The sequence below is a fragment of the Aspergillus vadensis genome (genome assembly GCF_003184925.1).
Source record: "Aspergillus vadensis CBS 113365 unplaced genomic scaffold BO88scaffold_16, whole genome shotgun sequence".
In the NCBI taxonomy this organism is placed as follows: Eukaryota; Fungi; Ascomycota; class Eurotiomycetes; order Eurotiales; family Aspergillaceae; genus Aspergillus; species Aspergillus vadensis.
Genome location: NW_020292054.1, coordinates 338,916 through 351,108, shown reverse-complemented (window position 1 = coordinate 351,108; position 12,193 = coordinate 338,916). Strand labels below are relative to the sequence as shown.

The 12,193-nt window shown below is 52.0% G+C and overlaps 5 protein-coding genes across 5 annotated transcripts; 2 read left to right on the top strand and 3 right to left on the bottom strand.

The window, feature by feature from the left end:
* Positions 1–1,352: 1,352 nt before the first annotated feature.
* BO88DRAFT_343559 (putative nucleoside transporter) lies at positions 1,353–3,024 on the bottom strand (the record flags this gene model as incomplete). The annotated part of the gene is made up of 3 exons (XM_025703193.1): positions 1,353–1,846; positions 1,897–2,578; positions 2,680–3,024. The coding sequence occupies 3 exons, from the start codon at positions 3,022–3,024 to the stop codon at positions 1,353–1,355; spliced, it is 1,521 nt and encodes a 506-aa protein (XP_025561406.1).
* A 1,471-nt stretch (positions 3,025–4,495) lies between these two features.
* BO88DRAFT_75664 (uncharacterized protein) lies at positions 4,496–5,445 on the bottom strand. The gene has a single exon (XM_025713109.1). The coding sequence runs from the start codon at positions 5,267–5,269 to the stop codon at positions 4,574–4,576; it is 696 nt and encodes a 231-aa protein (XP_025561405.1). The 5' UTR covers positions 5,270–5,445; the 3' UTR covers positions 4,496–4,573.
* Positions 5,333–6,497, top strand: BO88DRAFT_406027 (uncharacterized protein). Its single transcript, XM_025707051.1, has one exon. It carries the CDS (start codon positions 5,556–5,558, stop codon positions 6,111–6,113), a length of 558 nt encoding a protein of 185 aa, XP_025561404.1. The 5' UTR covers positions 5,333–5,555; the 3' UTR covers positions 6,114–6,497.
* Positions 6,449–10,065, top strand: BO88DRAFT_406026 (putative RNA binding effector protein Scp160). The gene is made up of 2 exons (XM_025707050.1): positions 6,449–8,748; positions 8,806–10,065. The coding sequence occupies exons 1-2, from the start codon at positions 6,654–6,656 to the stop codon at positions 9,792–9,794; spliced, it is 3,084 nt and encodes a 1,027-aa protein (XP_025561403.1). The 5' UTR covers positions 6,449–6,653; the 3' UTR covers positions 9,795–10,065.
* A 507-nt stretch (positions 10,066–10,572) lies between these two features.
* Positions 10,573–11,242, bottom strand: BO88DRAFT_343581 (cytochrome b5-like heme/steroid binding domain-containing protein; the record flags this gene model as incomplete). Its single annotated transcript, XM_025703195.1, has 3 exons — positions 10,573–10,743; positions 10,811–10,937; positions 11,124–11,242. The coding sequence occupies 3 exons, from the start codon at positions 11,240–11,242 to the stop codon at positions 10,573–10,575; spliced, it is 417 nt and encodes a 138-aa protein (XP_025561402.1).
* Between the last annotated feature and the right edge of the window lie 951 nt (positions 11,243–12,193).

Here is a 12,193-nt window from a genome sequence, read left to right as displayed (position 1 = left end):
TAGGAACTCATTAGCGTGGGAGACACTTGAACATGATTCAAGCAGGCAAGCAGGCAAGCAAGCAAGCAAGCTAGAAGCCAAATCACAATCCACAATCCATCCTTTGGCCATCTCTGACGTCACGGGATCCAGTCTGCGATTGAAACCTGAAGCCCATAACCAGTTACTGTACTGCTTATGGAGTAGCTACGGAGGAATCCACACTCCCCGAAGAAAAGTAACCTACTCCTACCCCTCCCAATATCTAAATCTTAACCAGTACCTAAAAATCATCGTCCCATCTCATCTCCCAAAAAGAACATCAAAGTATAAACCATAGCCATGAATGAAACCGAGGTTAGGCAGACAGTTTGTTGTGTTGTTGTTGTTTCATCGTCAGTCTCAAAAACCAGACTGACGATCAAACTTACCCTATCCTACCCTACTTCCATCCCCCCACTTACTTCTCACTAGCCGGAGCGAAGTTACTGAATCCAGTAGCTTAGCACTACAATGTAGTTAGTGGTTAGTAGTTCGTAGTTCGTAGTTAGGTTAAGCTCTGAAACTTTCCTAGAAACGAGAGGGAAGAAAAAACGTTACAACAAACACGTGGGGGTGAGAATTGCCCAGCAAAAGGAGGGGGGGGAGGGATTGTTTCAGGATTGAAGTTAAAAATTATTATGTACGAGCTTGCGTCATGAACGGTGGTTGAGTACTAAATAGTCGCTGTTTGGATAGGTGTACGAGCAGAGCAGATGGATAGATGTAAGAAGTGGGTGTGTTACTTAAACGGGCTGTTATAATTGAGTGTGTAAGTAGTGGTCTAGAGTGAGGAGGTTTGAAGTTTTCTGGTATTGGCTGGATAAATAAATATAATACTGCTTCTCGGGAAGTCTAAATTGGAGTCATATTGTAGTTACGGGAAGAAGTTGTCATTTGATTTGCAATTGTTGTTGTTGTTGTTCGTATAGCATCACGATATAGTAATACTCGAGGTGAGAGGGGGGTATCGGTGGAGGTGTGTGCATGCTGGCAGGGAGTAGTACTAATCTTCTTTGCTGCTGTGGATGTTCCTACATACTTGCTTTTACCCAAGACAAGGTGCATGTACTTAGTTGTTCATTTAATTGATTCCATAGAAAAGGAAGTTTCTAGTGGAGGGTTGAGAGAATTGCAGATGTTCTGATGGTTGAGAATTAGTTTGCCTTCTGTATGGTCTTGTGCTTATTGGTAATGTAACAGGGATCATAGGATTTTATTATGGTGCGTTAAGCAACTCCACTGAATATATATCGTGCCTGCCGTTCATCGTCATGATAAATACGATTATAGTATACATAGTTTGTACTTTGTACTCTGTGGGTGATGCCAATCTACCGTCCAACATACTTCAACTCCAACTTCCGCAAGGGGATATACGATAGGCTGGTAAAGACAAACGCCAGCTCATTGGCAATGTCGCCACCATCGGTACCAATCTTGCGCGCCAGCGCTCCAACATAATATGTTTCGTCCATGCCGACGATCCAGCCGGCCGCACCGCACAGGAACGCCGTGAGACCGGCGTAGCCGACGGGGAGTTTCGATGGCGTGTTCCAGGCGTCGAGGTCGTAGTTGGCCAGGTTGCCGTTGCGGAAGAAGTAATGTTCGCAGAACAGAATGACAAAGAAGGAGGTGTTCCAGTAACCCAGAAGGGAGAGGAAGTTATCCAGGACAGTCAGCAGGTGGTCCCGGCCTGCGATACCAATGACAAGAATGCAGGCAAACACGAGTAGTGTCCAGATGATTCGGGGGATCTTCTGGAATGGTTTGGCGAATAGTTGCGCAGAGAGCGATCCAGCGTAGATGGCAATGCAGTTCATGCCGACTGTATGAGATTAGTAGCGGTTACGAGTTGAAATAAGCGGGTGTACTTACTACCACACAGCACCAACAAGACCAAGAGGAACTTAGCAAACTTGCGAGGATAGATGATGGTCTGCAAAATCTCTCCGGTTCCTTGGTCATAGGCAGCAGCCCATTCTGGGTTCCCATCCAGGGCAGATGCGATGCACGCACCGAGCAACATTCCGATACAAGTGGGGAGTGAGATACCCAGGGTGGTGTAGATGAAGACCTTGACTTTGGAGGTGTTAACCGGGTAGTGCACATAAAAGTCAGACACGATCGAGCACCACGATGCACTTGAACCGTAGATAACGCTGATCAAGCTCAGAACGTTTCCAGACTTGGTCAAACCGGACACGGTCCCGGGATCTGAAAGACTGGCGTGGTGGGCGGATTCACCATAGACGATCATGAAAACGACGAAGGAAACCATCCAGATATATTGCTCAATCGTCATGACAGCCTTTAGACCGAAAAAGCTGAAACACAAACTGACGCATGCAACGATGACAACACCCACGACCATGGAGATGTGGTTGTCCGAAACAGCGCGAAGAGCTTGACCACCGGTGATGCAGCTGACAGAGGCCCAGCCCAGCTGTTCGACGACATTCAGCGCTGCGATGATGGATGAGGGGTAGAAGCCAAAGGAGTATCTAGAGATGGCGACCTGACGAAGGCCAGTGCCGGGGCCCATTGTGGCACACCAACCCTAGTGAACCGATATGTAAGCCTTTAGACAGACCAGAAGCTAAATGCGCAGCATTGCGTCGCAACGGAAAAGTGGTAGAGTAGAGAAAGTGGTATGCGAACCGTGAGAGCAGCGCCCAGAAACGTCGCGCATATCATAATGGCGATCGTCTGCCCTAGGGTTAAGCCAAACTCCTTCCCCATAAAGCCCGTACTGAAACAACTGAGATTCATAGTGGCCGAGGCCCAGATGAAGGCCATGGCCAGGGTGTTGGGCGGTTGGCGATCTTCGGGCAAGACTCGGTCGAGACTGTGGGACTCGACGCCCATTTTCCGATCCAACAGCTCTTCATAGTAGCGAATGCGGGCAAAGAAACCACTAGGTTTGACCAGAGCGTGTTCCTCCACCGAAGCCGTGGCCTGCTTCGGTTCGATGGGATTGCCATCCTCAACGGTTTTGAAATCCATCCTGAAGAGGAGGAGGGGCAAGGGGGAGGGGGAGAAATTGCGGGGAGAAAGAAGCGGCAGAAGAGCAAGGGAGGAGGAGAGAAAATAAGGGCTCACGAGACACCTCTTCTACTCAACGTCTACCCCAGAAAACAGGCGTTCGAGGCTGCAATATATTTGTAGGCGAAAATTGCCATCGCGCTTGAAGTCGGCGACGAATGGGGTATCGCAGGCCTCGCTAGTCGTGCCAGATTGGTCGTTTTTTTATCTCTGGCCCTCACAGCAGGTCGGCCTATTATTTGTGGAACAGGGTTTTCTTATCACAGATTGCCCCAGTCCGTGTCTTTTTAGTGCCAACCGGGCGAGACATGGTCAGATAACACTTGAAAACCTTTTCCCACAAGTCGCGGTGCTCGACGATAATTGCTGGGCGAGTTCGGCCAAGTCCGAAGTGACAATATTGCTCCAATGCTATTCGGGTTTGATAACAGGGTTACCACTGGGTTTCAGGGTTATATTTCATGCCAAAGAAGCATGGAAGGGTGTCGCATTTCTCTCTCCATGCGAACAGTACCATCGAAACAGCATATCTCCGTTAAGGTTTCTGGTCCACTTCGGCCCAGCCTTTTAGTCGCGCGTGCTTCTTTCGCCGTGAGTGGGTCAGGGGATTCGGGTGAGAGCAGCAGTCAACCATTACTACTGTGATATGTTTACTCCCTACTCGAGAGATCAGGAATTGCTCGCAGTTGGTAGATGGTATTACCATCTTGGTTGTGATATACTATGTTTTCTGGAATTGTGTGGGTAAAATTGGTATCAGCCCACACCGTATGGTGGACAAGCCTACAGCTGGAGACCACCAGTATATGCCAAGGCAACAACAATATACTACTCGAACTTCAACATCCTTGCTGTCTCGCGAATTACCACGTACTAAGATACTATGGAGGACACAAAGTGAAATGTGTAACCGTCCTAACTTCCTAGGTGCTTGTTTTGCCACCCGCCAGCTGTCACTGCTTGAGGGCCAAGACAAGCCTGGACCAATCCTTGTGCTGCTCTAGGCTCTTCTACCAAAGTGAATGTATCGATCAAGCCTTGAGATATTTGGATTAGGCTGTTTCGATGTCTATCTGACTGAGTAAACGGCACTTTCTCCAACAGGAATGGCTCTGTTAGTGCTCAGCCAGGCCCCAGGTAAGATCCGTCATGGTGGTGCCCTTGTCCAGTCAACCGAGTATATTCATACAATGCGGTTGTTCTTGGGTTGTTCTAGAAGCAAGCGCCGTATACAGGTGTTTTGGTGCGGAACCAAACGGGCGCATTATACCCATTCAAAGAGACTTTGAACCCCATGTTGTCTCTCACTATAAGCCAGCTACCTCCTTCAAGTTTAGCCATCGCGGTCCATGATAATATCATCTCAATAGAGTGCGTCCATAATGATGCAAAGTCAGTGGTCCGTCGACTCCCATGCATGCGGTGACTTTCACCATATGGGACCAGCTACCAAATTCGCAGAGAATCAACCTAACCTATTGTGAGAGAATCGAGCAATGGACATGGGTTACTACCCATGCGTGCATTGGAGGCGTCTCCGCTGGTGGATCGGACAGGCAGCACTCAGCCTCAACCTGCAAGCCGGGCGCACTATCCCAACACACCAATCACCTCCAATCGAGCCATGCCCATTGGGGGAATCGGGATCATCAGGAAAATGGGTGCCTCGTTGGTGGTAGAGTTCATGATGGCATGGCCATAGTAGGTGACGGAATTGACGCACTCTCCGCAACGGCGACCAAGCGTTGCTGGCAATCTTGTGTTGTTTTGGGTAATGATCGGTCAAGTCATGGCGGGTCAGATTGATGTCTTGCAGTTGTAATCCATAGAAAAGCACCAAACAGGCACCCGTGAAGGGAACGAAAAGCAAAGCAAGTGGACGGTGGGAGTGGGAATTTCCAGAAAGTCCATAAGGTTGACAGAAAGAGAGAGAGACGGCGGCTCCGCCCATCAGCCCGAAAGGGAATGACTTCCTCCCCCGGCCTTTCCAACTTTCCTCTCCGACCACTCGGGCTTGTTGTCTGTCCTCTTCTTCCTCTTCTTCCCTCTCTTCTCTCTTTCTCTTTCCCTTCCCCATCTCCAGATTCTCTCCGTGGTTATCGTCTCCCCTCTGGATTGTGTCAATTACATTGACCCCCTCCTTCCTCCTCCTTCTTCCTCTCCATTCGCCTCTTCTCTCTCCCCCCCTCCGCTCATCCTGTTCCATCCTCCTTCTCCGCCTTTCCACTTTTAGTCTTTTGTTTCCTCTTCTCTTCTCTCCCACTTTCCCCCCCTCATTTTCTCGGCTTAATCTTGGGACACACCTTCACCATAAATACTTTCTTCGCATTTAGCCTCTGCTGGTAGCAATTGAGCTTTTCCCTTCTTGACTACACTTTTGCGGCCCCAGGCCATTTATTCTTTTTGGATCACTAGCTCAACAAAACATTGGGTACTGTTGGACGTCTGTTAACAGCCAGCTATAATCTCATCAACTCGCATTACTTGTCGGTATGTCGGGGCACCTTCCAGACTATCAATTGGTCTCTTCTAACGTCACCCGGAACTCAGCAATAGTCTCTCCCCCTCCGTCCCTCTCCATTCGAGATCTTCCCGAGTCCACCGATCGTCCCGCTACCATGGCTTCCGAAGTGTCGAGTGTCAATGTGAACGGCGGTGCCAAGTCCCGGGCTGCCATGCTGGAAGAGCAGCATGCCCGTGATGAGGCGCACAAGCCTACTGTGGAAGAAGTTGTCGATGAAGAGGATCTGAAACACCCCCCTCCGTCTACCTCGGTGACCGAGGCCGAGTCCTCCACTCCGGCGCAGACCCCGGCCCCAACCGCCTCTCCAGCCCCCAAACCAGCTCCCAAGAAGACACCTGCTCTTGATGTTCAGTCCGAGGAACTCTTCCCGGCTCTTGGAAGTGGTCCGAAGCCCAAGGTCCCCGCCGCCTCTACTTGGGGTGCCCGCGGTTCCGCCGCTGCTGCCGTCGCCAACGGCGCTGCCAGCGGCGCACAGGCTGGTATGTTTTACCCGCTCCATTGTTTGAAAATCGCATCGTTATGCTGATTTATTCCTGAAATAGCCCCCGGTGGTTTCGGTTCTGAGGTTCCCAGGATCATGAGTCTGCCCGGAAAGCACATGGAACAGCTCCGGCTGGCGCCCTCGCAGATGCTCCCTCGAGGCCAGCTCAAGAAGCCTCTGCGCGATATCCTGCGCGATATCTCTAAGCGATCCAAGGCCAATGTCGACATGCGCGGCGGACCCGGTGGCTCCATCATCTTCGAGGGTAAAGGCTCCGTGGATGCGGTCAGGCAGGCCCTGAAGGAAGTCGCTCAGCAGGTCGGATCCAAGGCATGTATTTCCGTTGTCGAGGTTTGGGGTGGATTGTCGACTAACGTCTTTCCATAGCAATCGGTTCGCGTTCCGATTCCTACATCCGCTCGGCCTCACATCATCGGACGCCAGGGTGCCGTTGTTCAAGACATCCAGCAGCGGACAGGCGCTCGTGTGCAAGTACCTCGCGCCGATGAATCTGCTCCTGGAGCGGACGATGACGACAGTGACACTATCGATGTTCTGATTGAGGGTGATGCTGTTGCGGCCGAGATGGCTCGTCGGGAGATTGAAGCGATCGTCAAGGAGCGCGCCTCCAACATGAGCCTGCGCCTCAAATCCGTCCCACCGGAGTTCTTCCCCTTCATCGCCGGTGCTCACAATGCCAACCTCAAGGAAATCGAGGAGCGTACCAGGGCGCAAGTGCATATCCCCCGATACGACACCTGGCAGAGTCAGCCTCCGCCTCAGGAGGCTGATCCGGGTCACGTCCAGTTCGTGCCGGTTCCCGAGAAGCACATCCACATCTCTGGTGAGCGTGCGGCCGCTCAAGAAGCTCGCGCAGAAATTGAGAGACTTGCCGCCGACCTGCAACGCCAGCTCACGCTTCGCCAGCTCGCCATCAACCGTGGCCAGCATCAGTTCATCCTTGGCGACAATGCCGATGCTCTGCACGAATTCCTTGCTGACACTGGCTGTGCCATTGTCCTGCCTCCTGCATCCGACGAGAGCGAATTCCTCACTATCACTGGTCCGCTTGACTGCATCGAGAATGGTATCAACCGGGCCATGGATCTTGCCACCAGCATGCAGATGGCAAGCATTGACCTCTCTCGTCAGCACCCCGGTGCTCCCATGGGTCCCCACGCCCATGCTCGTGCCCTGACCCAGTACCTTAGACAGCGTCAAATCATCAAGGAGCTGGAGAGAATGTATGACGCACGGATCGCCCTGCCGCCCAGCTCGGACGGCCCTGTGACCTGGGAGGTCTACTCGAGAGATGGCAAGAACACTATTCGCGCAAGATCCGATATCATGAACTTGGTCCAGGCTCACCCTCCTACGAGACTGCGTAGCCTCGCGGTCGACCCCTACTTCCACCCTTACCTGCGCTCTCGGAGCATTCCCAAGTTGCGAAGTGACTATGGCGTTCACCTTCTTGTGCCTGATGAGCTTGATAGCTCCGACGTCGTCTTGGTGTATGAAGGTCCTTCCGCTTCTGCTGCTCAGGTCGAGATTCCTCGTCAGAGACCTTCTGCCGCTGAACTTGCTACCTTCGAAAAGACCCTCCAGGAAGCTCAGGAGTACCTTCTGAGCACTCTCGGTGACCAGAACGATGTCGTGGCGACGTCTGTGAGCGTCCCCGGCAAGTACCAGGACAAGGTTCGCAAGTTCATCTCCCGTCAACAGGAAGCGAAGAGTGAGGACGAGATCCCTGTTCGCGCCATTGTCGGAGATGGACGTAACCGAAACGAGTCCGAGGTTGCACTTCGTGGACCCTCCCGTCTGGTGGAGGATCTTGCTTCGAAGATCCAGGCGTTTGTTGTGGAGCAGGAGAAGGATGACCTCGAAAGAGGATACACCACATCTTTCGACTTCCCCCAGAAGTATGCCAACTTCCTGATTGGCAAGCGCGGTGAGAACATCAACAAGCTCCGTGACGAGTTTGATGTCGACATTAAGGTCGAGGGGGGTAAGGTTGAGGTCAAAGGACCCAAGGCCAAGGCCGATGCCGCCAAGGCTAGAATCATCAACATGGGCAAGAGATGGGAGGATGAGACCACTCATGTTCTGAAGGTTCCTGCCCAGTATCATCGGGAACTGATTGGCCAGAAGGGAAATCAGGTCAACAAACTGCAGGAGCGCTACTCTGTCCGCGTGCAGTTCCCACGTGCTGCCGTGGCTGCTACTACCAGCGATGACCAGTCCGTCGCCGAGACTTCTAGCGACGCAGGTGGCTCTCGCCCCAACCGCCCTCAGCAGGCGCTGGATGAGGTTATCGTCAAGGGTCCCAGCAAGGGGGCTGATGCTGCACGCGATGAAATCCTTAGCTTGCTTCAGTGGGTGATTGACCACTCCTACACGGCCACAGTGTCTGTCGCTCAAGCGCAAATTCCCTCCTTGATTGGCCAGCGTGGTCGTGAGATGGACAAGCTCCGCGCGGACACCGAGGCCCAGATTGATGTTCCGGGAGTCAACGATGCTCCGGATGAGTCGGGCCGTGTGCAGATCAAGATCAGAGGCACCAAGAAGCAGGTTGAGGAGGCAAAGAAGATCCTGGAGCAGCGGTCGCAGGAATTCGACTCCATCATTACGAAGACGATTGACGTGGACAAGAAGTACCACAAGTCGCTCATTGGTGGTGGTGGTGAGTAATCTGTGCCCATTGTTACCAAGGTATCATGAGTAACTAACAGTTGTGCAGGTGCCAACATCCGCAAGATCGTCGCCGAGGCTGGTGGCCCTACCGATGGCAGTGCTTCCCGCATGGTCAAGTTCCCTCGTCCAGAGAGCAGTGACTCGGCCATCAAACTTGAAGGAAATGGTCAGGTGGTTGACAAGATCATTGCTGCGATCCAGGACTTTGTCAAGGAGCGTGAGGATCAGGTGACCACGACTGTTGAGGTTCCCCCGTCTCAGCATCGTCTGCTCATTGGCCGTGGAGGTGAGACCCGGCGCGGCATTGAGTCCAAGTTCAACATCACGCTCGACATTCCTAAGCAGGGATCCGGACGCTCGGACATCAAGCTGAAGGGCCCCAGCAACGCAGTCGCGGAGGCGAAGGAGCACATTGAGTCCATGCTCAAGGATCAGCAGGGCGAGACGGTGGAAGTTCCCCGGAACCTGCACCATGCTATTTCTGAGAATGGCTCTTTCTTCCGTCGCCTGCGCAACGACTACCGCGTTACCGTGGACCATGCTGGGCAGCAGGTGCCTCCCAAGCCTGCCTCCGAGGACTCCCGCGGTGCAGTCAACGGTTCCTCTTCTCTTCCCTTGATCACAGATGAGCCTAGCGAAGCCGTGGAGGCTCATTCATGGAAGATCGTGGACAACAGCCCGGCCGCTGTCGATCCCTCCGAACCGGCGACCATCCCGTGGGTGCTGTCGGGAACCAGCGACAATGTTGCCAAGGCCAAGTCGGCCCTGGAGAAGGCTATCGCCAATGCTTCCCAGCAGTCCGCTACTGGCTACCTCATCCTGCCTGACCCGAAGACCTACCGCTTCGTCGTCGGTCAGGGTGGTAGCCAGATCAACGCGATCCGCAAGCAGACTGGCTGCCGGATCAATGTGCCCAAGGACCAAGCCAAGGGTGAAGCGATCGAGATCAAGGGAAGCAAGGAGGGCCTGGAAGAGGCCAAGGATATGATTCTGGAGGCTGTCCGCGCTGGTTTGAGCGGCAACTCTCGGTCATGAAGGGGGGGAAGGCCGTTAGGGGATTCCACATATATCCAGAGTGACATATGAGAATCGTCGAGCGACCACGATATCTTTTCTTTTCTTATAATCTCCTTTCCTTCTATCTTTGTCTTATGTGCTCTCTCTCACACCAAAAGAAGACTGTGTTATACATCTACTACATGCATTTGCTGGGCGGTTGACGGATTGCATAATCCGCCTTGAATATCCTGTGATTAGGCCTCACTCCTCTTATAAATATTATTATATGCATTACATAATTGTCCGATTTTCAAAAGCTTAGAATATTACTGGATATACTGCTAGTAGATTTATTGTCATTGTAAAAACAATTGTATATGCAGAAGTCAACAATGAATCGACCAGAAAGCCAAACAGCTAGCATATTTATGTTTCAGAGTTCATTCAATCATGAATCTATGACAACTCTTTCTCGACTACCGAATCACGCAAAAGTACACAGCATAAGCAACCGTGACATTGCACTCTAATTGAAACGAGAACAGGGGGATTCCATGATAAACAGGATAGGGTATCTGCATTGGGAGTCACCCAACAGCCCCCTAATGCTGACGAAAGAGTAGCAACAGGTCACTAGCCGAAATCGACCGGTCCAGGGAAAAAAGAAACGAGACCGAGTTCCAAACATGGGGCCAAAATGTGGATCGAATGAAGAGGGGGAAATGGGAAAGGCTTTCAGTTCATATGGGATTCATCTCTTTTTGTTTAAGTTTATTAATTATAATGAGAAAAAAAAAGTAAAAAGGGATATCGTTTACTGCGTCTCAGCGGCGGAAGCATTCTGGAGGTATTGGTAGGCGAAGTAGGCGATCAGACCACCGACCAGGACGATGCCGTAGAGACCGACACCCATGCCGGCGCTGTCGCTGGAGCCCGAGGGACCGGAGGAAGACTGGGGTTGGGAGCGAGGAGCAGGGTCACCGGGCTGATGGGATTGTGTTAGTGTGAGTGAACGAATTGTCTTGCGAGTTGCTTTTTGTCGTCTGACGTACCATGCGCTTCAGCTTGCCGACCAGGAGACCGTCCAGGATCTCACGGGCCTCGTCACTGTGTCCGACATCTTCGAAGGCCTCGGTGCCGTCCTGGCCACCGACGTCGAGGAGGACTTCCTCACCACCACTGTTGTTGAGGGCAGATTGTGTTAGCTTGATTTGTATCTTCTTTGGTCCGACGGAGTGTTTCCTTGCGCGATTTGTCTCATTGCTTTTTTGAGGGGTAGAGAGCATGACCTCTGGAGGCGAGGGGGAGTGAGGGGCTCAATGAGGAAGGGATATGCATGTGGAAAAAGGACGGTGATGAACGTACGGGTGCTCATCGACGAAGGAGGTGCAGTCGTAGACCTTGTCGTGGATGACCATGTAAAGGTCCTTCTTGGTGTTGTGAGCGCTAACCTCCTGGAAGGTGAATTCCTTTGCGTCGGCCATGGTTGTGGTAGTAAAGTGTTGTAGCTGTGTGAATAAAGAATGTGAAAGTCAGCGACTGACAAAGCCACGGAGATTGATCGGTGAGAGCAGAGGAAGGGCTTAGGTGATAAGCAGGGGATTTCGGGGACAGTCCCAGGACAGTTCCATGATCAGAATACTGTCCATGGATCTTGACTTCATGCGATATGGTATAGAGAGAAGTGACAATGCGCTAGTAACAATGCCAGTAGCGTAAGCCACCCCCGAGTCCAGCCTGTGTGGAGGGTCTGTACCTCGGAATGTAGAAGACACCAGATCGCAAGGGAGAAGAATTGCGATAGGGCGGAGACTCACCGAAGATTCAACAAGAATGAGATCGAAGGTACGGAGGTACAAAAGGCTCAAAAGAGGCAGATCACAGAAGACGATCTAGACGAGAATATAATAGAGAGACTAGAGATGAACCCGAGGAAGGAAAGAAAGAGGGAGAGAAAGAGAAAGAGAGAGGAGAAGAAGGAAGAGGAGGAGAGAGAAGGAAGCCGAGCAGATGGGAAAGACTGTCGGTTCCTTAGGCAGCCCCCCTGGCGCCTGTGATTCGACAGCGTCTCCGCCTTCCAACTGGATGGGCCCTCCAGGAACATTATTCCAATCCCAAACAACAGGAGCCGTGGCTGCCATCCGGGCCACCTGGAGTTTACCGGGTTGCCGGCAGCCTGCTTCCTAGTAGTATTCACATTTTCACCGATTATCACTACTACTGCCTACTGCCAATACTCCATATTGTACACTACTCCGATCGGACTCACTGCACTCAATTCTCAACCTGTTCCCAAACAGGCAATCCTGAAAAGTGGCCTGATAGGGATGGCCTCTTCTCCGCCAATCACAGCAGGCTTATTCCCAGCTTAGTCAGTTCATCTTATGCACTAGTCCCGATGGGGCAGAGTGACTAGAACGGGCCGTCGATCAATA

Bases quoted from the DNA above. Each gene is read 5' to 3' on its own strand.
- BO88DRAFT_75664 (XM_025713109.1), bottom strand. From the start codon at position 5,269: ATGGAACAGGATGAGCGGAGGGGGGGAGAGAGAAGAGGCGAATGGAGA.
- BO88DRAFT_406027 (XM_025707051.1), top strand. From the start codon at position 5,556: ATGTCGGGGCACCTTCCAGACTATCAATTGGTCTCTTCTAACGTCACC.
- BO88DRAFT_406026 (XM_025707050.1), top strand. From the start codon at position 6,654: ATGGCTCGTCGGGAGATTGAAGCGATCGTCAAGGAGCGCGCCTCCAAC. The intron at 8,749-8,805 runs GTGAGTAATCTG...ACAGTTGTGCAG, and splicing joins GTCGCTCATTGGTGGTGGTG to GTGCCAACATCCGCAAGATC.